Source organism: Rattus norvegicus, chromosome 10 (genome assembly GCF_021556685.1).
Source record: "Rattus norvegicus strain SHRSP/BbbUtx chromosome 10, alternate assembly SHRSP_T2T, whole genome shotgun sequence".
In the NCBI taxonomy this organism is placed as follows: Eukaryota; Metazoa; Chordata; class Mammalia; order Rodentia; family Muridae; genus Rattus; species Rattus norvegicus.
The window spans coordinates 94458383-94479660 of record NC_141543.1 but is presented as its reverse complement, the minus strand read 5'-3'; the positions used below and the strand labels follow the sequence as shown (position 1 = coordinate 94479660).

General features: G+C 50.3%; 1 protein-coding gene and 2 long non-coding RNA genes across 6 annotated transcripts in view; 1 reads left to right on the top strand and 2 right to left on the bottom strand.

Moving 5' to 3' along the window:
- The window catches only part of Map3k14 (mitogen-activated protein kinase kinase kinase 14), a 50221-nt gene extending 30123 nt beyond the window's left edge, over window positions 1-20098 (top strand). For both annotated transcript variants that reach the window (NM_001108301.1, XM_087573224.1), the window contains 11 exon segments: window positions 1003-1140; window positions 8848-8977; window positions 9171-9302; window positions 9873-9977; window positions 12599-12762; window positions 13135-13285; window positions 14789-15121; window positions 15283-15389; window positions 16005-16149; window positions 18222-18322; window positions 18642-20098. In NM_001108301.1, coding sequence (NP_001101771.1) covers window positions 1003-1140; window positions 8848-8977; window positions 9171-9302; window positions 9873-9977; window positions 12599-12762; window positions 13135-13285; window positions 14789-15121; window positions 15283-15389; window positions 16005-16149; window positions 18222-18322; window positions 18642-18806 — 1671 coding nt within the window. In that variant the 3' untranslated portion in view covers window positions 18807-20098.
- LOC148003124 (uncharacterized) lies at window positions 296-3390 on the bottom strand. The gene is made up of 2 exons (XR_015632147.1): window positions 1908-3390; window positions 296-1787 (listed from the first exon to the last, which is right to left on the bottom strand). It is a non-coding gene; the product is annotated as an uncharacterized LOC148003124 (long non-coding RNA).
- On the bottom strand, window positions 4435-21260 carry LOC120095296 (uncharacterized). Of its 3 annotated transcripts, none has more exons than XR_015632146.1 (3): window positions 21139-21260; window positions 11519-11729; window positions 4435-4736 (listed from the first exon to the last, which is right to left on the bottom strand). It is a non-coding gene; the product is annotated as an uncharacterized LOC120095296 (long non-coding RNA). The 3 variants fall into 3 exon arrangements; XR_015632144.1 differs by lacking the exons at window positions 4435-4736; window positions 21139-21260 and adding exons at window positions 4855-5825; window positions 15223-15448; XR_015632145.1 differs by lacking the exons at window positions 4435-4736; window positions 11519-11729; window positions 21139-21260 and adding exons at window positions 4855-5825; window positions 9236-9415.
- Window positions 21261-21278: the final 18 nt, after the last annotated feature.

Genomic DNA, 21278 nt, shown 5'->3' with positions numbered 1-21278 from the left:
CCTCTTAAAGGTTCCCCACAATCAATAGCGGCAGAGTGATGACCAAACCTAGACTTTACTGCTTGTGTGGCAGCCTTGGTAGCTGTCTCCATTTTCAGTTCTTCAGGTTGTTTCACTGTTGATGAATTGTGTGTGTTGAGTGAAAATATCCCATGAACAGAAGGATATCGCCCTCCCTCTCCCACTCCCTACCTCCTCCCCTCCCTAACCTCCCCCCTCTTTCCTTCAGTTCTCTACCTGAATAACTTTGGAAGTTGAAGTGATTTGTTCAACTTGAGGGATTGATTCTATTCACTTTTTTAAAAGAGGTTTTACTTTATTTTACGTATGTGAATATACCGTAGACACACCAGAAGAGGGCATGGGATCCCATTACAGATGGCCATGAGCCACCATGTGGTTGCTGGGAACTGAACTCAGGACCTCTGGAAGAGCAGCCAGTGCTCTTAACCGCTGAGCCATCTCTCCAGCCACCGATTCTATTCACTTTTAACCCTGTGCTTGCTCCTGTCTCTTCAACCTCTAGTTATTGAGTTATGTGTTCTATTTTGAAGGTGTTGGTGGTTCTGCTTCTCCTCACAGGAGCTATCTGCCCACCCCACCCACCCCCCGGGCAGCCGGTGAAGGTCACCTTTGTCTTTTTTTTTTTTTTTTCCTAAGTATACAGCACTCTGCCTGCAGGCCAGAAGAGGGCCTCAGATCCCATTACAGATGGTTGTGAGCCACCATGTGGTTGCTGGGAATTGAACTCAGGATCTCTGGAAGAGCAGTCAGTGCTCTTAGCCACTGAGCCATCTCTCCAGCCCCACCTTTGTCTTCTTATCCTCTGAACCGGTTTTGGCTGTCTCCCTTGTCATCCCACCATAAGGCTGGTGGTATCTTTGGATGTGTCCATTTGGCCACCAGAGCCCTAGCTGGTGGCTGGAGATCTTTCCCCACTGTAGCCCTTTGTCCCCCTGCTGCCCAGGTCACTGAAACTGACCTCTTGCTCTTCAACCTCAGAAACTCAAACCAGTGGATTATGAGTATCGGGAAGAGGTCCACTGGATGACACACCAGCCTCGGGTGGGCAGAGGGTCCTTCGGCGAAGTCCACAGAATGAAGGACAAGCAGACAGGCTTCCAGTGTGCTGTCAAAAAGGTATGCCAAGACGATACCCCGCTGGGCTCGCACCCAAGTTCCCAGCACTGGGGAGGCTAGGGCAAGAGGATGGTCATGGACTGTAGGCCAGACTGGACTACACTGTGAGACCCTGACTCAGAAAAAAAAATTAAATAGTAGACATAATTCCAGAGAGCCAAAAGGGAAGTCACACGGGCTGCTGCATTCCACTTCAGCTTTCAGTCAGCAACAGTCATGGGGTATCCTGGGCTCTGCCCTGATGGTTGGCACGCTCGCTGCTCTTGGGTCAGCTGGAGTTGGAAGGGAGCGGTCTGGTCTGTCACGTGGCCTGGCCTGATTGCTGCCCTTGGTATGCATGTCTGTGAGAGGCAGTACAGGAGCACGCAGCTCGGGTCTGGATACAGCCCTGACCGCTGAGGACAGACACCAGGGCCTGTAGGGGCAAGTCCAGGCCTGGGAGATGTTTGAGTTCACAGGCAACTCGTGCTGAACAAAAACCCTCATGCCATAGAGCTGAGTGATAGAACAGTAGCTATCACCTGTCAGGTGTCTCCGGAGAGGAGGCTAAACACTGGAAGTTAAACCTGCCTCCCACTGGCCAGGTGCATTGTGGTCCAAGACAGGCAGAACGATGTGGAAAGGTGGCCCAGGCAGACATTAAGAACCTATGCTGGGGGGCTGGGGATTTAGCTCAGTGATAGAGCGCTTACCTAGGAAGCGCAAGGCCCTGGGTTCGGTCCCCAGCTCCGAAAAAAAGAACCAAAAAAAAAAAAAAAAAAAAGAACCTATGCTGGTGGTTAAATCAGGTTCAAATCCAAATTTGTCACAGACCATAGCTTTGAAGAGAGAAAGGAAAAGGAGAGTCCTTGTCTGAAGGTCATGATACACCACAGGAAGGGAGTCACCTCCCCTGTGGCTTGCCCACTGCCACCCAGGTAGCCCTAGAGCCTGAGGCTTCTTCCTGCAGGACTGTCCCAGCCCAGATGGGAACGCAGATCCACAAGCCTCAGTGGTAGTGTCAGCTCTGCTCCTCGGCGTCCGTCTCAAACCCTGCTTTGGAAGTCCCCGCTCCTCTGCTGGGAGCCAGCTTGTTCCTCACCAAAAAGACTAAGGGTTGGAATTTATGTGGATCGTTTTGGGGATTTTGTTTGAGGTGGGTTGTGACTTTGTTTGGTTTGGTTATTTTGGTTTTTTTAGGGGGTTAGAGGACTGCCCACAGGGTAAATAACTGGTTTATGTCCTGGTCTCAAAGGAAAGAGACCCAAGTAATGAGATCACCCAGGTGCAGCAGGCCCTGGGCGCCCTCCATGTAGAGCAGACCCTGGCTCTGCTGTCATGGCTGCCCTGGGCTTTTGGAATGATTCTGGCTGGAATGTGAATAAGCCTGATTTATTGCCTGGTTTGTACTTGGGCCAGGCTGTGGTAGATGTCAAAGCAGAGCCTCAGAGTAGAAGAATAAGAGAAGAATCTGTAAGCTTTACCTCAGATTTCATACAGGCTACATGAAGGGAGCAAGTGCCACCAACCATCCTTATCCCCGGCAGCACAAGCACACACTGGGTTCTTGCCAGCATGGCTCATTTTCCGCTTGGGTGCCAGGACCTCGTGCCTAACCTCTTTAGCCTCAGTTCCCCTCCCCAGTCCACCAGAGAAGGCTCAGCTGTCCCTTCTGAGAGGAGGGGCGGTGGGAGGCGGGTGAGAGAGTGTGAAGTGTCCTACAGACGGATGCCCAGGGATGGGAGCTTAGTCACCGGCCTCTCAGCTGTTCCTCAGCTGAGATTCTCTGAGTCCCAAGCAACAGGGTAAACAACCCTAATACATTTCTCTTGTCCTGCGTCCAGGAGTTGGAAAAGCTCCAGCGTACAGCCTGGACTTCCCAGGGCTCTGGCTGTCCACCCTCAGTGCTCCCACTTTCTTCCTCCAGCTAGAGGGGTAGCATCAGCCCATTCTTTCTCTCAGGGCTCTGTACAATTTTTAGCTCTAAGACCATATGACAGCTAGTTTTAGGGCATTTTCCTAGCAAGTATGAGGCCCTGGGTTCTAATTCTGACACTACCTACACAAAAAGTTCCCTGAGTTCCCTGGCAAAGGAATAGCGAGGCAGGACTGGAGACAGACAGTCTGGGACTCAGGGGTCAGGCGGCCTGTGCCTTTAGTGTCCTGGGAAGGGTCCTGGACATGAGCAGTTACATAATACCAGCAGCCCCTTGGTCTTCCTTCCGGAACATCTTGTGGGCTTAGCTCACATGCTTATTGGCCTTAATGGGAGTTTTCGCTTTGTTTTTATGGCTTTAATCTTCAATGTATTTTTAATTACTTATGATGTGTGTGTGTGTGTGTGTGTGTGCGCGCGCGCGCGCGCGCGCACGTGTACGCACACGTCACGATGCAGATGTGGAGGTCAGAGAAGAACTTGGGTTAGTCAGTTCTCTCCTTCCACCTTGGGGGGGTCAAACTTGGGGTTGGCAGGAAGTGAGCTCTCTACCTGCTGAGCCATCTCATGAGTCCCTTAAATTGCAAGCAAATACTGGCTCACCATAAATGAAGTCAAAGGTTCCTCTTGTCCTCAAAAATTCCATCTGTCTTCTATCTTTTTAGACCCTTTATGTTTGGCTGTATCTTTTATGAAAATGAGATCCAGTCCTAGAGATTTTTCTACACTGTAATTCATCCCCCTTTACACACACACACACACACACACACACACACACACACACACACACACACCATGAAATGCACCCTGGCAGGATTTCTCCTTGGCTCACATAGGACGGTCAGGCTTGTCAGGCAGCTAATATATAAGCTCCCTCTGTTGGAGAATGTACTTATAGGACTCTTAAATTCTTGGAACTTGATCCTAAAGTTGATGTGAGCTGCATGTGTGGTCGAGGACACAGTTTGATGACAAAGAAGCCATATCAGTAAGTAGATTGTCACAGGAGAATTGCTATCTGCCCTCATCGGGGTGAAGAACTGTTTGTTTTAAGCCATCTGGCCCAAGCATAGAATTCTGGGAGCCTCCTTTTGGCTCTATCCCCGATCTGGAGTAGAGTATCACTGGCCAAGCCAAACCAGCTGTCCTGGAATACCTGCTTTGTGCCAGACACTGTACAGGGACCAGGGACAAAGATGTGGAATCCAAAGGAACTAGTGTTTTGAAGTTTTATGTGTATGTGAGTTTACCTCAGCACATATGTGGAGGCCAGAAGACAGCTGTGGGAGTCAGTGTGTGTGTGTGTGTGTGTGTGTGTGTGTGTGTGTGTGTGTGTGTGATCTCAGGATTGAACCAGGGCCTCACACTTGCTAGTCAAGTCTGTTCCAGTGAGCTATATTCCCAGTCTCTTGAGCGTCCAGCCAGCCCTCCCTTTACACCGTGAGCATGGTGGCATTACAGATGTGCTGGCATTACCGTTGTGCTGGCCACTCTGGCTTTTTCTGTGGGTTTCAGAGATCAGATTCAGATCACAGGCTGGCTCTGCTGATTTTCACCTGCCAAGCCGTCTCCCTGGCCCAGGGCTAGAGTTTTAAACAAACCCAGGCTTTTATGCAGTGTTCTGGAAAAGCAGCATCAGCCACGAGCCCTTGCTTGAGAGCAGAGATCCAAGGGGCACCGTCTGGAAGAGAATGAGGAAATGGGGGACTCTGACTTCTTAGGCATCTGTGTCCCATTCTGTTTTCTCCCTCCCCTCATTTAAATCCCTGCTATCTGGAGAATATTGACTTGAGAAGTTACTTGTACCCCATTTATTGAATTTAGATTAATATGCTAAAGAAAATAAAGTTTCAAGGAGGGAAAAGTTGTCCCCAGGCTCAAGCGCCTGACACTGCAGCCAAGAAAAGAGGCTTCTGCACTCAGCAATGCTTTGAAACTGCGAGCTCCCTGTAGGTGCTGCTTCTGGTTATCTGTTATCAGGAGTCCAAGCTAAGCCGGGCAATTCTTCCAGGAGTGCAGCAGCTGGCGGCTCTAGGGTCAGGCCTTCCCAGCCTCTGCTTTTGGTGACTTTGGAGTTCTTTGTGCCGGCCTTGGCTTCCCCATCTCACAGACCCACCCCTCCATAGTCTGTTGTTTGAAAACCATCATCTAGTGCCGAATAGCGCCGGGCACATGCTAGTGGACCTTAAATGTTACTTCCTACTCATGGCCCCGTCACAGCTCAGCACTGTCGTCGGACATGAGCGCACTAAAGTTCAGAGAGGTGGTTCAGAGGGTGTCTGGCCATGGGGGAGGGGAGCCTTCTCCATCTGACTGCATAGGCTGGTCCTTTGACCTTGCTTCTCAGGTTCATCCAGCAAAATCATCTTGCTTTTTGAGATTTCCCATGCCACCAGCTTTGGTCTGTGAGGGTCGAACAGCTCTCTCACAGGGGTCACCAAGCCCATCTGCATATCATATATATACATTCTGATTCATAATTGTAGCAAAATTACTTTGAAGCAGCAACTAAATAATGTTATGGTTGGGAGGGTCATCATGACATGAGGAAGTGTATTCAAAGGTAGCATGAGGAACGTTGATCACCCCTGCTCTAGAGTGTGAGTTAAGGATCCTCATTGGCCTGCTTCACCACCATCCTTAGCATCTCAGGTCTTCCTGGTACCCAGGCCCCTTCTTCAGTCCTTTATCCTTGGAGGTGCCATCTGACACATGCCACTGACTGATGTTTACTTGATGTGTTTACAGTTATTAAATGGGTAGGTATATCCTAAAATGTACACATTGAAAGACAAAGTTAGTAAGTTGAAAGAAAAATATATTTGGGGCTTTTTGTTTTTATTCATTTATTATTTGTTTGTTGAGACAGAGTAGCCCAAGCTAGCCCAAATCTTAACTCCAGAGCCAAGACTGGCCTCTAACCTGTGAGTCACCACACCCACGCCCAGCTTTCATCCAAGTGGACCTTGAGTGCTCTATAGTTTCTTGAACATCGATCAGATCGACAACCCCACCTTCTGTGTTCCACTCTCCCATAAAGTACTTTATGTCACAAAAAAAAAAAATGCTCAAACCCTCACTTCCCAAAGGCATAATAGCAAAAGGAGTGTGGCCCATGTGGCACTGGAGCCATCTCAAACAACTACAGCCCCACAGACGTACATGAGCACTCCAGAGTCCTGTGGCCCCCTTCTGGGTTCCCTGGGGAGTCCTAGGATGCTTCACCTACATTTCAGGAGTGGTTAGGGAGAGACATTGTAAGTGGAAATCCTGTGGTAAATGAGGTTCATTCAGTCAAGTTCACCAGCCTTTCAGAGGAACCACCAATGAAAAGTCAGAGTATGAGCTAACCAACCAAACTTGATGTTCTTTAAGTTACCAAGAGAGACATTGTCCACTGATAGGCAAAAGTCCAAAACCCCCACAGCAGCAGAGCTCCTGTTTGTCCAGTCAGCAAGTCTGGAAACAAAAACTGGGCCAAACTAGTCTGTCACCGCTGCTGCCCCCTGCGGTGCTGCTCCAGAGAACCCACCCACAGCAGCCAGCAAGTCCAATATAGACCGTGTTTATAAGCTGTTCTCTTTGAGTTGGCAGGAGGAGGTGGGAAGCCAGCTCTGCCAGAGTGTCTTAGTCACCAAGCATGGAGAAAGACCCCATCTCTCTGAATCCTCACAGCACCCTGAGCAGGCAGCTGTGTCCCCTCCACTCTCTTAGACACAACAGTTGACAGACAGAAGCAAGAGGCCTGTCTGTGAATGGCCTGACCAGAAGCCAAGCACAGATGTTTGCATCCACGGCCTAATGCTTCCGCCCATGCCAAGCTGCTGGACCCCACAGATAGGAGTGGGTGGCGCTACACTTCACGTTAGGAAAGGCATTGCCAACCCCTCCCCAGGAGCATCTGTGTACCCAGATGCTAGGGATGTAGGCACAGAGTAACAGTAATAAAAGTACAGGCCTGTCTACATGGACAGCTTTAGTACAGGCCTCTCTACGTGGACAGCTTCAGTACAGGCCTGTCCACATGGACAGCTTTAGTCCTTTAGAAAATAAGTAAGGGCCTGGGGAGACAGTTCAGTGGGTGACTGGGGGCATCTGGGGGACTGGAGTTCAGATGGGCATGGCGGCCACTTGTAATCCCAGAACTTGGAGACAGAGACATGAGTTCCCCAGGCAAGCTACACCAGCCAGAATTAAGGAGCTCTGGTTTCAACAGAGACCTTGCCTCAATAAAGTAGAGAACCACAGAGGTAGATACCTGATGTCAGGCCATCAACAAACACGCAGAACACACATATGAGAAATTAAAGCAGGTAATTATAATAAATTATAATAAAGTTGCCACAAGGGGGACTGGAGAGATGGTTCAGCAGTTAAGAGCACTGGCCTGGGGCTGGAGAGATGGCTCAGCGGTTAAGAGCACCCGACTGCTCTTCCAGAGGTCATGAGTTCAATTCCCAGCAACCACATGGTGGCTCACAACCATCTGTAAAGAGATCCGATGCCCTCTTCTGGTGTATCTGAAGACAGCTACAGTGTACTTATATAATAAATGAATAAATCTTAAAAAAAAAAAAAAAGAAAAGAAAAGAAAAGAGCACTGGCCTGAGTTTGGTTCCCAGTACCCACATGGCCGCTCACAACCTCTTAGAACTCTAGTTCCAGGGAATCTGGAATCTTCTTCTGCCCTCCTCATACATGTAGAACATATACATCCATTCCAAACACACTCACAAAATTTAATTTTTTTTTTTTTGGTTCTTTTTTTCGGAGCTGGGGACCGAACCCAGGGCCTTGTGCTTCCTAGGTAAGTGCTCTACCACTGAGCTAAATCCCCAGCCCCACAAAATTTAATTTTTATAAAGAAAATTGCTACAAGGGATGCTAAGGACCCAGGGCAGTGGTTCAACCAACTGCGACCCTGTTTGTGCGGCTGCTTGTTTGTTTGCTGTTTGTTTTTTGAGACAGGGTCTCTTTGTGCAGTCCTGGCTCTGGCTGTCCTGGCACTCACTGTGTAGACCAGGTTGACTTTGAACTCAGATGGCCACCTGCCTCTGCCTCCCAAGTGCTGAGATTAAAGGTGTGTCCACCTCCGATACTGTGACCCTTTAATACAGTTCCTCATGTTGTGACCCCCCCATAATCATAAAAATAATTTACGTGACCCCAAAAGAATCATAAAATTATTTTCATTGCTACTTCCTAACTGTAATTTTGCTACTGTTATGAATCATGATAAACATCTGTGTTTTCCAGTGGTCCTAGGTGACCCTTGTAAAAGGGTCGTTCAACCCCCAAAGGGGTGGAGACCCACAGGTTGAGAACCACTGATCCAGACAGAGGACTCACAGAATCAGACATGGTAGCACACCCTTATAACCAGCATTTGGTATGCTGGGGCAAACTGGAAGTCCAAACTCAACCTAAGATACATAATGGGGCCCTGTAGTGGGTGGAGGGTAGGCAGGGTTAATAAGACTCTTGGCCTAGAGATTTTCTGGACAGTAGACCTGGAGGGGAAGAACGTGTTTAGCAGATCGAGGGTGGAGAGCATTGCAGGAGCCTGGGGGAAAAAAGGTTTTGTGTGACTGTTTCTATGCAGTCAGCACCGTGGAACTGGTGCCTGACACCAGGGGACCATATGTGGGTTACAGCTTAGTTCCTAAGGGCCTAGCAGGCCCTCCCACCTGGTCCTGCTTGGCCTGGACATCCTTCTTTTGTGCATAGAAGAATACCAAGGGTTCCCCAGCCTGCACCCCTCACGCTAACTCAGGGGCTGCCGGGCCTTTCAGGTACGGCTTGAGGTATTTCGGGCAGAGGAACTGATAGCCTGTGCCGGACTGAGCTCGCCCAGGATCGTCCCTCTCTACGGAGCTGTAAGAGAAGGCCCGTGGGTGAACATCTTCATGGAGCTGCTAGAAGGTAAGGAGACAGGTCCTGTGTTTATCTCTCTCAAAATTCAAGGCCAAGAGGTAACCCCCACTTAGACCCTCGCTTACTCAGTCCACATCGTGCCTCTTACCCCGCTCTCTCACATCACCTGCCCTTTAATCTTGCCCTCCGAGTGCATGGAGGCCTGGGCAAACCCCACATAGACTGACTGTTCTTTCCCTAGGTGGCTCTCTAGGCCAGCTCATAAAGCAGAAGGGCTGTCTGCCAGAAGACCGAGCCCTTTACTACCTGGGCCAGGCCCTGGAGGGGCTGGAATACCTCCATACACACAGGGTTCTGCATGGCGACGTCAAAGGTAAGGCCCTAGTCACCACGGTCCTGATCTCCACGGCTTCTCCTCAGCTTTCCCGGCTGACTTCCTCCCGCTTGTGGGCCTGCCTGGTTGTCTTCAGGGTAGACGCCTGAGTCAGCTGACAGGGCTGTGCCTAGTGGGTGGGGAATGATCTCCAGGCCCTCTGTCTAGCACTGTCTCCTGGATTGGTGCTTACAGAAAATTGAAAGCTAAACTCCGGTCAACTGATGACCTCTGGGAGAGGGTGGGGCGTGGCAAAGAGAGCGCTCTGGGAGAGTGGGGCTGTCTGCAGTAGGACTCCAGATGCTGCCTGCCGCCTGCTGTCTGCCTTTTGTCTCAGTTGACAGTCACCAAAATACACACACACACACACACACACACACACACACACACACACACACACACACACATTGCTTTCCTCAACTAACAAGACTAATGAGAAGCAGCAGCTGCCATGTAGGACCAGCCAGAAAGTTGTCTGACTAGAGGCCAGGTCAAGCCAGGCCAGGGTGGGCTGGGGCCTGAACTGACTGACCTGTTCCCCTCTTCCTTTTTGCCGGGGGCTGCCTGCAGCTGACAACGTGCTCCTGTCCAGTGATGGAAGCCGAGCTGCCCTCTGTGACTTCGGCCATGCCTTGTGCCTACAACCTGATGGCCTAGGAAAATCCTTGCTCACAGGTAAAGCCTCGTTCTGTACCTCAAGATCACAATACCAGCAGCCATCACTCAGTGTTAGCCTCATGCCGCTGTGCTTTCCATGTGCAGTAAATGCTGTGACCACTTTCTGTTCCCAGGTAGAACTCATCCTCACAGCCACCGTGGCTGGTGAGAGTTCTGACTGTGCATAAACAGAGCAACAGGTGCCAGATATTCCTTTACTATTACTGTGGACCAATGCTGTGACCTTGCACAGCAAGGGCCAAGAGGCTGAAGGTCCAGACTTTGTAGTCCTCGCTGACCTAGAACTCGACATATAGACCAGGCTGGCCTCAAATCACAGAGATTGACCTGCCTCTGCCTCCTGGGTGCTAGGATTTAAAAGTGTGCTATACCCAGCTAAAATTCTTATTTTTACTTCCTTTTTATGTGTGTGCTTTTTAAAAAAAAAGATTTATGTATACAGTAGTCTGCCTGCATGTACACTTGCAGGCCAGAAGAGGGCACCAGATCACAATATAGATGGTTGTGAGCCACCGTATGATGGCTGAGAGCTGAACAGGACCTCTGGAAGAGCAGCCAACGCTCCTATAACCTCTTAGCCATCTCTACAGCCCATTTGGTGTTGTTTTGTTTTGTTTTTTTTGTTTTGTTTTGTTTTGTTTTTGTTTTTGTTTTGTGAGACACAGTCTCACTGTGAAGGCTCACTTCAAACACACAATCCTCCTGCTTCAGCCTACTGACTATTAGAATTACAGGCCTGTGCTGATTTCTTTATCTTGTATATTAAATGACTATGACATTTTCGAGTGCGTGCATGCGTGATTTTACCTTGCTCTTACACCTCCAGTCCAGTCTTTCACCGTCCTTTCTCTACTCCTCTGGTCCCCTGCCTGCCCTGAGTTTCCCCTCTGCTTTCTCCCTTTTTTGAGATATATATATATATATATATATATATATATATATATATATATATATATATATATATTTGAGCATTATATATATGAACATTTTGCCTGCATGTATGTCTATGAACCACATGTGTGCTTGATGTCCATGGAGGTCAGGAGAGGGCATCAGATCTATCTGCTGGAATTAGAATCACAGAAAGTGGTGAGCTACTGTGTGGTGCTGGGAATTGAACCTGGTTCTTTGGGAACCTCTTCACCACTGAGCCACCTCTCCGGCCCCTCCCTTCTTTCATGTGACTTACACTGTATAGTTAAAATGAGAGAAAACGGCACATTTTGTCTGTTCCCCACATTACACTCCATGCCTCCCTCCTTCCCTCCCTTTGGCTTTTCCTCCCATTTCTTTAGCTGTGACCCCCTCCAGCCACCATTTCAGTTTTTAAACAGGGTTTCACTGTGTAGCACTAGAACCCTCTATGTAGATAAGGTTGGCCTCAAACTCAGAGAATCCTCCTGCCTCTCCCTCCCACATTGCTGGGGTTAAAGGCATGTGCCACACACCCAGTTCTACTGTACCTTCTATTTTCATGTCATATTTATATTTAAGTCTAGGTTTGAAGGCTGGGGGTACTTAGCCCATAGAGTGCTTACCAAGCACACAGGAAGTCTTGGCTTTCCAGAATTTATAAACTGGGCATGAAGTCACTGAGCCTGTAGTCACTGAGTACACTAAACCCAGGTGGAGACAGGAGTCCTCAAAAATTCCAAGTCAGCAAAGCGGTGGTGTGGCCTTTATTCCCATGGCTGTCCTGGAACTCACTCTGTAGACCAGGCTGGCCTTGACCTCAAGAGATCTACCTGCCTAAAGAAGAAAAAAAAAGTTGATATCCAATTAATTGTATGTGTTGGCTCTTGTTTACCTGTTTAATAATTATATGCTTTAGTGCATATGAATTTCCTGGATTTCATTATGGAGGGGGTTGGGTTCTGTTTGTTTGTTTTTATTTACTTTGTGTATGTGTTATTACTCTGACGTCTCCTAAACCATTATTTATCTGAAAACAAAAGTGAGGTATGGGGCTGGGGATTTAGCTCAGTGGTAGAGCGCTTACCTAGGAAGCGCAAGGCCCTGGGTTCGGTCCCCAGCTCCAAAAAAATGAACCAAAAAAAAAAAAAGTGAGGTATTCACAGTGGCTCACACCTGAATCCTAGAACTTGGGGGACTGAAGTAGGATTGCCATGAGTTCAAGACTAGCCTGGGCTATAGAGTGAGACTCTGTTTCAAAAAATAAAAATAAAAGACAGCTAGGCATAGTGGTACATACCTTTAATCCTTGCATGCGGGAGGCAGAGGCAGGCAGATCAGAGTTCAAGGCCAGCCTGCTCTACATAACAAGTTCTAGGACAACCAGGATAACGAAGAGACACCCTGTCTCAAAAAAACAAAGCAAAACCTTGGTCCATTGAGGTGGCTTAGCAGGTAAAGACACTTGCTGCAAGTCTGGTGACCTAAGTTTAATCCCCTGTGTAAAGGCAGAAAGAGAACCAACTCCACGGTTATTCTCTGGCCTCCAGAGGCACGCCATGGTACATATACTTGTGCACACACACATCCATACAATAAGAATATAATTACTTGTAATTTAAAGTATTTCACCTGGGGTAGCCCAGGAATTAAGTAGAGTGGGCACTGAATTCATGATGGTTCTACCTCTGGCCCTGTGCTCTCAGGGGACTACATTCCTGGCACAGAGACCCACATGGCCCCAGAAGTGGTGCTGGGGAAGCCCTGTGATGCCAAGGTCGACATCTGGAGCAGCTGTTGCATGATGCTCCACATGCTCAATGGCTGCCACCCCTGGACTCAGTACTTCCGAGGCCCGCTCTGTCTCAAGGTCAGTAATGGCTCCAAACAGCTATGGGAGGAGGCTAGCAGCTATGGGCCCAGGCCACAGGCTACTGAGGGTTTTACTTCCGTGACAGATGTAATGGCAGGTCTCTTCTGCCTGTTGCCTGGGCCCACCCGATTCCTTTAGACTAGGCCCGGAGAGCATGATAGCTTATTACTGTGATCTGTCCTGTCCTATTTGGACTCAGGCTTCCGTGTTCTAGGCAGACTCTCCCCTGGCTCTGGTGCAGTCCTCTCCCTCCTTATAGTAGATCCCCAAGCTAGCATAGGGAAGGAAGGGATTGGTGGGGAGTGAACAGGAGCTGTGAAGTGGGAAGGAGGAGGAAACAGGACTTGAATGTCACCTTTTGGCCTCTAGATTGCCAGCGAGCCTCCACCTGTCAGGGAGATTCCACCTTCCTGCACACCCCTCACAGCCCAGGCCATCCAAGAGGGGCTGAGGAAAGAGCCCATCCACCGAGCATCTGCCATGGAACTTCGGAGGAAAGTGGGCAAGGCGTTACAGGAAGGTAAGAGCCTGTCTGCCTGGGTCAACAGAGAGCGATGGGCGAAGGGAAGGGCGGAACAGGAGCCCATCAAGAGTGAGAGAAGCAGCCTCAATCCCCCATCTTCCATCAGTGCTGGGAAGCTTGAGGCAGTGACACTGTGTTTGGGGTAGATGCCAGGCTTGGGACATGGAGGAGGAGGAGGGGCTGTGACATGGACAGGTGACTCAGAGTACAAATTAAAGCCACACACACCCAGTAGCCACTCAAGTATTAAGAACCGGAAAGTTGGCTGCACCAAGTGCTGGTGGGACATGGACACAGGACTCCCTCGGCACCAGGAGGGCATTGACGAGGTTGTAACCATGCTAGAGGGTACCTGGTAGCACTCGGGCCAACCCACGCCCAGGGTCCCTCAAGGGAGAATGGAAAAGCAGGTGATTGGAGGTAGGACATCGCCCAGCACTTACAACCACTCCATATGCACAAAGCGAGTACCGGGAACTGATCTAAAAGCTGTAGGTGGTGAGCGCTCAATGAGAAGAAGAACCCCCAGGAGGAGGCCTGCACCATAAGAGCTCCATTGCAAGTTAAAATCAATAAAGCAAGCAACACCCATCTTAGGCAGGGTGTGCTGACTCAGGCCTGGAATCCCCACTCCTCCTAGAAGGCAGAGGCAGAGGATTGTTGGACTTTGATGCCCTGGATATAGAATGAGCTGTTGTCTAAAAAATAAATAAAACAATAAAAAGGGCAGAATGTGGAAGCACATGCCTTTTCCCCTACTCTTGAGAGGCAGAGCAGTCTCTGTAAGTTCAAGGCCAGCCTGGTCTACATAGCTAGCTGTAGACCAGCCAGGACTATACGGTGAAGCCTTATCTCAGGTGTGTGTGTGTGTGTGTGTGTGTGAGAGAGAGAGAGAGAGAGAGAGAGAGAGAGAGAGAGAGAGAGAGCGCTGAGACATGTGGATGCAGCTCAACTATGATCATAGCACTTAAGAGACAAACACAAGAGGACGTTAAGATAGAGCACCAGCGGGGTTGAGGATTTAGCTCAGTGGTAGAGCGCTTGCCTAGCAAGCCCAAGGCCCTGGGTTCAGTCCCCAGCTCCGGAAAAAAAGAAAAAAAAAAAAAAAAAAAAAAGATAGAGCACCAGCTTGGGCTACATAGCAAAGCCCTGTCTCAAATGAGAGAGAGAGGAAGTCAAGAGTGGAGCATAATCAAATGGAACTCAGCAATGGGCAGGAGACCAGCTGTAGTTAAAGAAAAGGTGGGACTGGAAAGATGCTCTTCCTGAAGACCCGAGTTCAGTTCTCAGGACCACCCATGCCGAGGGGTGGGAAACCAACTGTACCTGAAGCTCCAGGGAACCTGATGCCCTGTCTTCCAGCCTTTATGGGCACCACACTCACGTGACCAACACGTACACAGAGAATTTAATTTTCTAATTCAGAGGCCATTCTTCCTGGGCTGGCGTCTGCATACCTGCACATTTTCTCCTCACCTTGGGTGACCTTCTCTCTTACAGTGGGAGGTCTGAAAAGCCCTTGGAAAGGAGAATATAAAGAGCCAAGACCTCCACCCCAAGACCAAGCCCCCTGCCCCCAGACCTTACATACCCTGCCAAGAGAGAACCCACCAGCCAAGGCCAACACAGACGGGGCCCCTGAGCGTCAGCCTCCTCTGCCGCCTGAACCACCGGAACCGAACAAAGCACCAGCCCTGAACCTGAGCAAGGAGGAGTCTGGCACCTGGGAACCCCTGCCTCTGTCCTCCCTGGACCCAGCCCCTGCCAAAGGCCCCAGCTTGCCAGACCGGAGGGCAACCTTCCCGGAGCTGGAGCTACAACAGCTGGAGATAGGTAGGTGCTCAGCTGTGGCCATGCCCCCTGCCCCAGCTCCACCCCCGGTCCCCCTCCCCCACCCCTCGCCGCCCAGCTCCTGCAGGCTATGCAGTGGGTACCTTGGGAACCTGGTTCCTCCTCCAGCCCTTCACTGTCTTCCTCTCCCCGCTCCCCTACAGAACTGTTCCTAAACAGCCTGTCCCAGCCGTTTTCTCTGGAGGAACAGGAACAGATTCTCTCCTGCCTCAGCATCGACAGCCTCTCACTGTCAGAGGACAGTGAAAAGGTGAGCTTGGGCCAGGGGGTTGTGCGAGCCTTAGACAGGGCAAGGGCGATGAGGTCACCCTGAGGTGGAAACTTGAAGGCTCTTTGGAGAGTCAGTTGAGTGTTGGGTGGTGTTTTGCTGGGGCAAACATGTGAAGGAATGTTTTCCCGAAGTGGACACAGGTGAAAGACTAAGGCAGATTCCTGAAGGAAAGTTTGGTAGAAGCAGACACGGGTGAAAGGTTGTCCTTGCTAAAGCAAGCATATAAGAAGGCCCGTGATAAAAGTGTTTTTTGTTTTTTGTTTTTTTTTTTTACTGATAACATACATATATTGGTCTGCCTCATATTACATAGTTGAGCTACATTTGTTGAGACTCTATAGAGAGAAACACACCATCATCCTCCTTGCTTGTGCCCCAAACTGAGACAGGCTGCCTCTGACACACTCAGGAATCAGAAAAGGCTTTAGGTAGTATGGAGAGTGGGAGGTAGCTTTGGTCCCTCATAGAAATGTACCTTCCCAGTCTATGGTGGGGCTGGCAGGTCTGACCCTAAGAGAGGTTCAGATCCTTTTGTCCCAAAGGAAACCAAGGCCAGAGACAGTTTCCTGAGTCTGTGCCTGGTCTTGTGTTCAGAACCCATCTAAGGCCTCTCAGAGCTCACGTGATACCCTGAGTTCCGGCGTGCACTCTTGGAGCAGCCAAGCAGAGGCCAGAAGCTCCAGCTGCAGCATGGCGCTGGCCCGGGGACGGCCCACTGACATCCCGAGCTACTTCAACGGTATGGTCTGCTTCCCCCCTCTTCCAGGCCATTCCTGCCAGTAGCCAGAGAGAGGCCGAGAGACAGTTCATTGGCCTCTCCTCCACACAGAAGGGTGGGGAGAAATGTGCTAGCCATCTAGAACTTCACACTCCTCCTGGAAAGTTGGTTTTAGACAGAGAGCCCTCACCACTCACTCACAAGGGTTCCCAGAATGGAGAACCGTTGTTCCTCCGTTGGCTACCTATAGAGTCACAGAAGGCCAACCATGTGGGGAGGAAAATGGCCAATCCTGTGCTAGGGCCAGAAGCTGAATGCTTAATGCCTATTGATGGGGAAGATCGGAACGTACCCAGGAGCAGTTTAATCAAGAAGCCAGCAACAAGTCTGTTGGCATCATTGGCCGGGATGTGAAGGCAGAAGATGAGAGGGCATTCAAATGCCTTCCTTGCAGCTTCGCTCCCCAGTCAGGTTAGGATTTCACAGGTACCAGCTCTCCCCAGACCAATGTGAGTAGCTGCCAGGCTCCAAGGCCATGCCAAAGGCCACTTCAGCTCAGAGACACTCTGAAGTTGCCTACAGTCTAATTTAAGAATGTTGGAGAGAGCGGAAGCGTGATGAGCTTGCTTCCTGTCTGAACTAAAATTGGGATGTTATGACTCAAGGCAACTAATGCTCAAAACTCAACAGAAATGGCACGGGCTAAGGTTGGGTGGCATTATTTAAGAAAAAAACGTTTACTGAGTCAGGATGCGTAGCCTAACTCGTCTGTTACATCTTTAGATTTTTCTCTCCTATATTTAAAAAAGAAAGTCTCTCTTGGATCTTGGATTTTCTGGAATTGGCTTGTTACTTTAAAAATATTTGATTGTGCCCAAAGTTGTCATGAAGGGACTCACAAGGGCGTAGACGATACTTAGGGATAGGGCGGCTGTCTGACATCCTTGACTCTGTCTGAAGAAAATGGGGATTGGAAGCCTTCTATTCCATCCAGGCTTAGAGGCGCACACCTTTAATCTCAACACTCAAGAGGCAGAGGCAAGCCGATCTCTGTCAGTTCAAGCTAGCTTGGCCTGCAGAGTTCCAGGACAGCCAGGACTACACAGAGAAACCTTTCCTTGAGGAAGTGGGGGAAAGGAAGTCTTTCATCTCCATGCGTAGATGAGACACTGCATCCCTCTCTTTAGAGGGTTTTAAATGGAATTTGGGGAACTAGAATTGCACACAATTCATTATATTGTTTATCCATTTTACCACAAAAACTTGGAGTAGTCAGGACATTAACCAAACTCTGAAATCAAGTTTGAAATGACAGTCACTTGTCACCCCTCATAAAGTAGAGGGGTTTACAGAGATGTTCGGTTGTTGCCATTTTTAGGAAAATTAATATTAATGCATCGTCTTCTTTTCGGCTGTGATGCTGAACAGGGCCTTTGTGCGTGCAGGGCAAGTGGTCCACCGCTGAGAGGACACCACCAGCCCTGAATGTGTCACACTAAAAGAGGAAGTTAGTCTGTGTCCTTTGGGTTTGTAGAAGACTTTAAAATAGCTACATGTTATCACGTGTGCCTCAGTTGACTGAACTAAACCAGGAGAAAAAGATAGCCAAGCAGTGGTGGATGGCACATGCCTTCAACCCCAGCACTCAGGAGGCAGAAGCAGGCAGAGCTCCTAGGATTCCATAAAGAAACCCTGACCCCCCCCCCCAAAAGGGAAGAAGAAATCCAGGTAGATGAAGGGATTATAAAGAATGAGAAGACAGATGGGAGGTGACAAACCAGTAACTCAGCAAGGCAGTTCTTTGTCCTCAGTGCCTTCTTGCTATACAATCAGAGTAGAATTTTCTCCCCTCCTGTCCTGCCCTGGGAGCCCGACTGTCAGCAGGATGCAGGCCACATTGCAGATGTCACTAGCCAGGGAGAGCTGTTAAGGTTCGGGCCTTCCAGCCTCAGTTTGCTCTCTGCTGCGTTACCTCAGCCAGACCTGCTCCACTCTGCGAGTGACTTCACAGAGGTTGCCCTCAGCCTGCCTGCTCCCTGCTCCCTAGGTCACCAGCCTCTGACCTGCCCTCACTCCCAGCCTTTGCTTTCTAGGTGTCAAGGTCCAGATACAGTCTCTCAATGGCGAGCACCTGCACATCCGGGAATTCCACCGGGTCAAGGTGGGAGACATTGCAACCGGCATCAGCAGCCAGGTAAGGAAGCAGGTCACACTTAGGGACACAATAAATAAGTAGACGTGGCACCTTGGGGAATAGTGGCCTGTGGCTTAGCTGTTCTCCAGGTTGCAGGGCAGGACAGACAGGGGGTGTGGAGGATCTCTAGACCCACAGTTGGGCTTGGAAGGACTCTCTGAGTCCTCTAGAATGAAGGACAGGCAGCAGTGTTCTCTCGCTGTTTGACTGTTTGACTGGCGGTGTCTCCCAGCATGTGTGGGGACCATCGGCTTTGCACTCTAGTTGGCTTCTGGCCGCATGCTACCCACTCAACCCTGCTGGTTTGCTCTACCCACAGATCCCGGCCACAGCTTTCAGCTTGGTGACCAAAGATGGACAGCCTGTTTGCTATGACATGGAGGTGCCAGACTCAGGCATCGACCTGCAGTGCACCCTAGCCCCTGATGGCAGCTTCGCTTGGGCCTGGAGGGTCAAGCACGGCCAGCTGGAGAACCGGCCCTAGCCCTGTCTTCCAGCACCAGCTCTACTCTGGCCACAGCAGGCTTCCTTTGAATCTCAGTACTCAGTGGCGCTCTGAGATGCTGGATGAGTCTGCTCAGGCCCCTGCCAGTCCCCGGCTGGGCATAAGACCGGGGCTGTCGAGCAGCAAGCGGAGGAGCAGAGTAAAACGCCTCCCAGGACTTGCCTGCCTCCTGCTGCTGGCTCCTGGCAGGAGAAACTCTTCCCTCATGAGAAGACAAGGAGGAAGACAGGGGTCTCATCCCCCAGAGAGAGAGCCAGCGCTTTCTGTGATGCTCCAAATGAGGTAGCCAGACCCACATGGGTCAGTCAGCACTTGCCAGCAGTTGGGGAGCAGCTTCTAGCCTGGGCACGAAGAGCAGGCACCCCTGAGGAGGGCAGGAGAGTGTCTGGGGTTCCTGCCCAGCTTGTTACAGGGCAGGCAGTAGGTGTACCTGCCCAGGGACTTGTGGAGTCCTTGACCCCGTGTGAGGTGGACGAGGCAGGAAGGACACGAGAATGCACGGAGCCTTCAGGTTAGTGCAACCCAGGTCCTGAGTTGAGCTCCTCGATCAACCAAGGACCCTAGAAGACGCTGAGAGAAGAGACTCTCCCGCCTCAAGTGTCCGGCTGCTGGACAGCACTCCTCAGAGCACCAGCCCCACTGGCTCCCTGGCACTCTAGTCCCTCAGCTGTGGAAATGAAGGATGACAGGAGACCCACCTGACAGGAATGGTCTGCAAATGATAGATGCTCAAGAAAGCCACAGAAGCAGGACTCGCCACCCTCTGGGGCGCAGTCAGTCGCCAGCATGCCAGCCTCATGGTGGCAAGACACTGCCAGCAGCACTTTGCACTCTGATGACCTCAAAGCACTTTCCTGGCTGCCTTCCAGCAGGGCACTGGCTCTGCATGGTCACAAGCAAGCCAGGGGATGGGGAAGGGACTGTCTCGACCCATCATCCACACAGGCTTGAGCCCCTCAAGCTTCTTTCAGATGTAAAATGAGCACCCCCAACCCCATTGCCCTAGCTGGGGCTTCTCCTGGTGGGACTTGGAAATGGCTGCTTAGGACTGACTCATTGTAGCATTAAGTTAACTGTGAATCATTGTAGGGAGGGGCAGAGACTTCTCCTGTAGAGAAGCTCATTCCCCCGCCCTCACTCGACAGCCAGGATACCGTCCGTCCCTATATTTGCGTGGATCCAGACTGCTCCTGGCCCCAGCACATGAACCGCAGCCATGGTGCTGCATTTGGGGTATATCGAGGTCTGTACACAATAAAATTTGGAATGAAGATGGGTGTTTATAGTCTGTGATTCCTCTTCTGTCTACCCGCTTGCACTACTCCACACCCCTGATAGCCTTTGAAGTGGATTCCTTCAAGTCTTCCCACTGTTGGAGCAAGGACTGGCATCAGCCTCTCCGGAGGGCTGCTTGTCCTCCCACTCTGTGGCATACCCATCTCGGAGCATCTGGGACATCCCTGGCCAAAATCTTGGGCTGAGGGGAGGAAGCCAAGAGGCCAGACAGCCCAGTAGCACCAGAAGGGGAGGGACTTGCATGACCCACTCACCCTTACCTGTCCTGAGGCCTGGCAGCCAGAGGACTTCCCTTGTACCAGTTTGAACATCAGCACGGCATGGTGATGACTTTCCCAGCAGGGTTTTCACAGAGTGGAGGGTGGCAGAGGACACTGTCTGATATGGCTCCAGCCCCTAGAAAGAGCTGACTATGACGGTGCACACCTGTAATCCAGCCTTGGGCTACATGAAGAATTTGAAGCCAGCCTGGGCTACATGGGACTTTGTCTCAGAAGGAAAAATGATTTGGGGGTGGGAGATGGGGATTTGAGACAAGGTCTCACTATGTAGCCCTGACTGGAACTCGCTATGTAGACCAGGCTGGCCTCAAAGTCAAAGAAATCCTCCTGCTTCTGCCTCCCTACTGCCAGAATTAAATAAGGGTTTGTACTACCATGTCCACCTTTTTTGGGGGGGGAGGGGATAATTAAAGTCTGCTGGCATGGAGTCTAAGACTAAGCTACCTGAATTTAGTCCCAGGAATCACACCATGAAAGGTGACCATTCCCAAAAGTTGTCCTCTGACCTCCACACACTGGATGAGATATGCAAGTGTTCACACACAATAAATGTAATTGTAAGAGATTTAAGGTCACCCTAGAAAGCTATGCACGGGTGTGTGTACTGCACACATGTACAGTTTGGACTCAGATTCAACCATCCTTAGAGGAATCCTAGACACCCCGCAAAATGCAGCGTCTTTGTGTCCAGATGAGGCCCGGCCTTTACCCACCCAGGACTGCTGTCTACATACCTGGTCTACTGCGGAGTGGCCAGCTGCCTGCCCCAAGTCTTGGTCCCGGGGAGTTGGCTGCTCGACCTCCAAGACACAAAAGATCCTCACGTGTTCCCACCCACATCCTTGGCATGAACCTTCAAGTTTCCTGCAAGCAG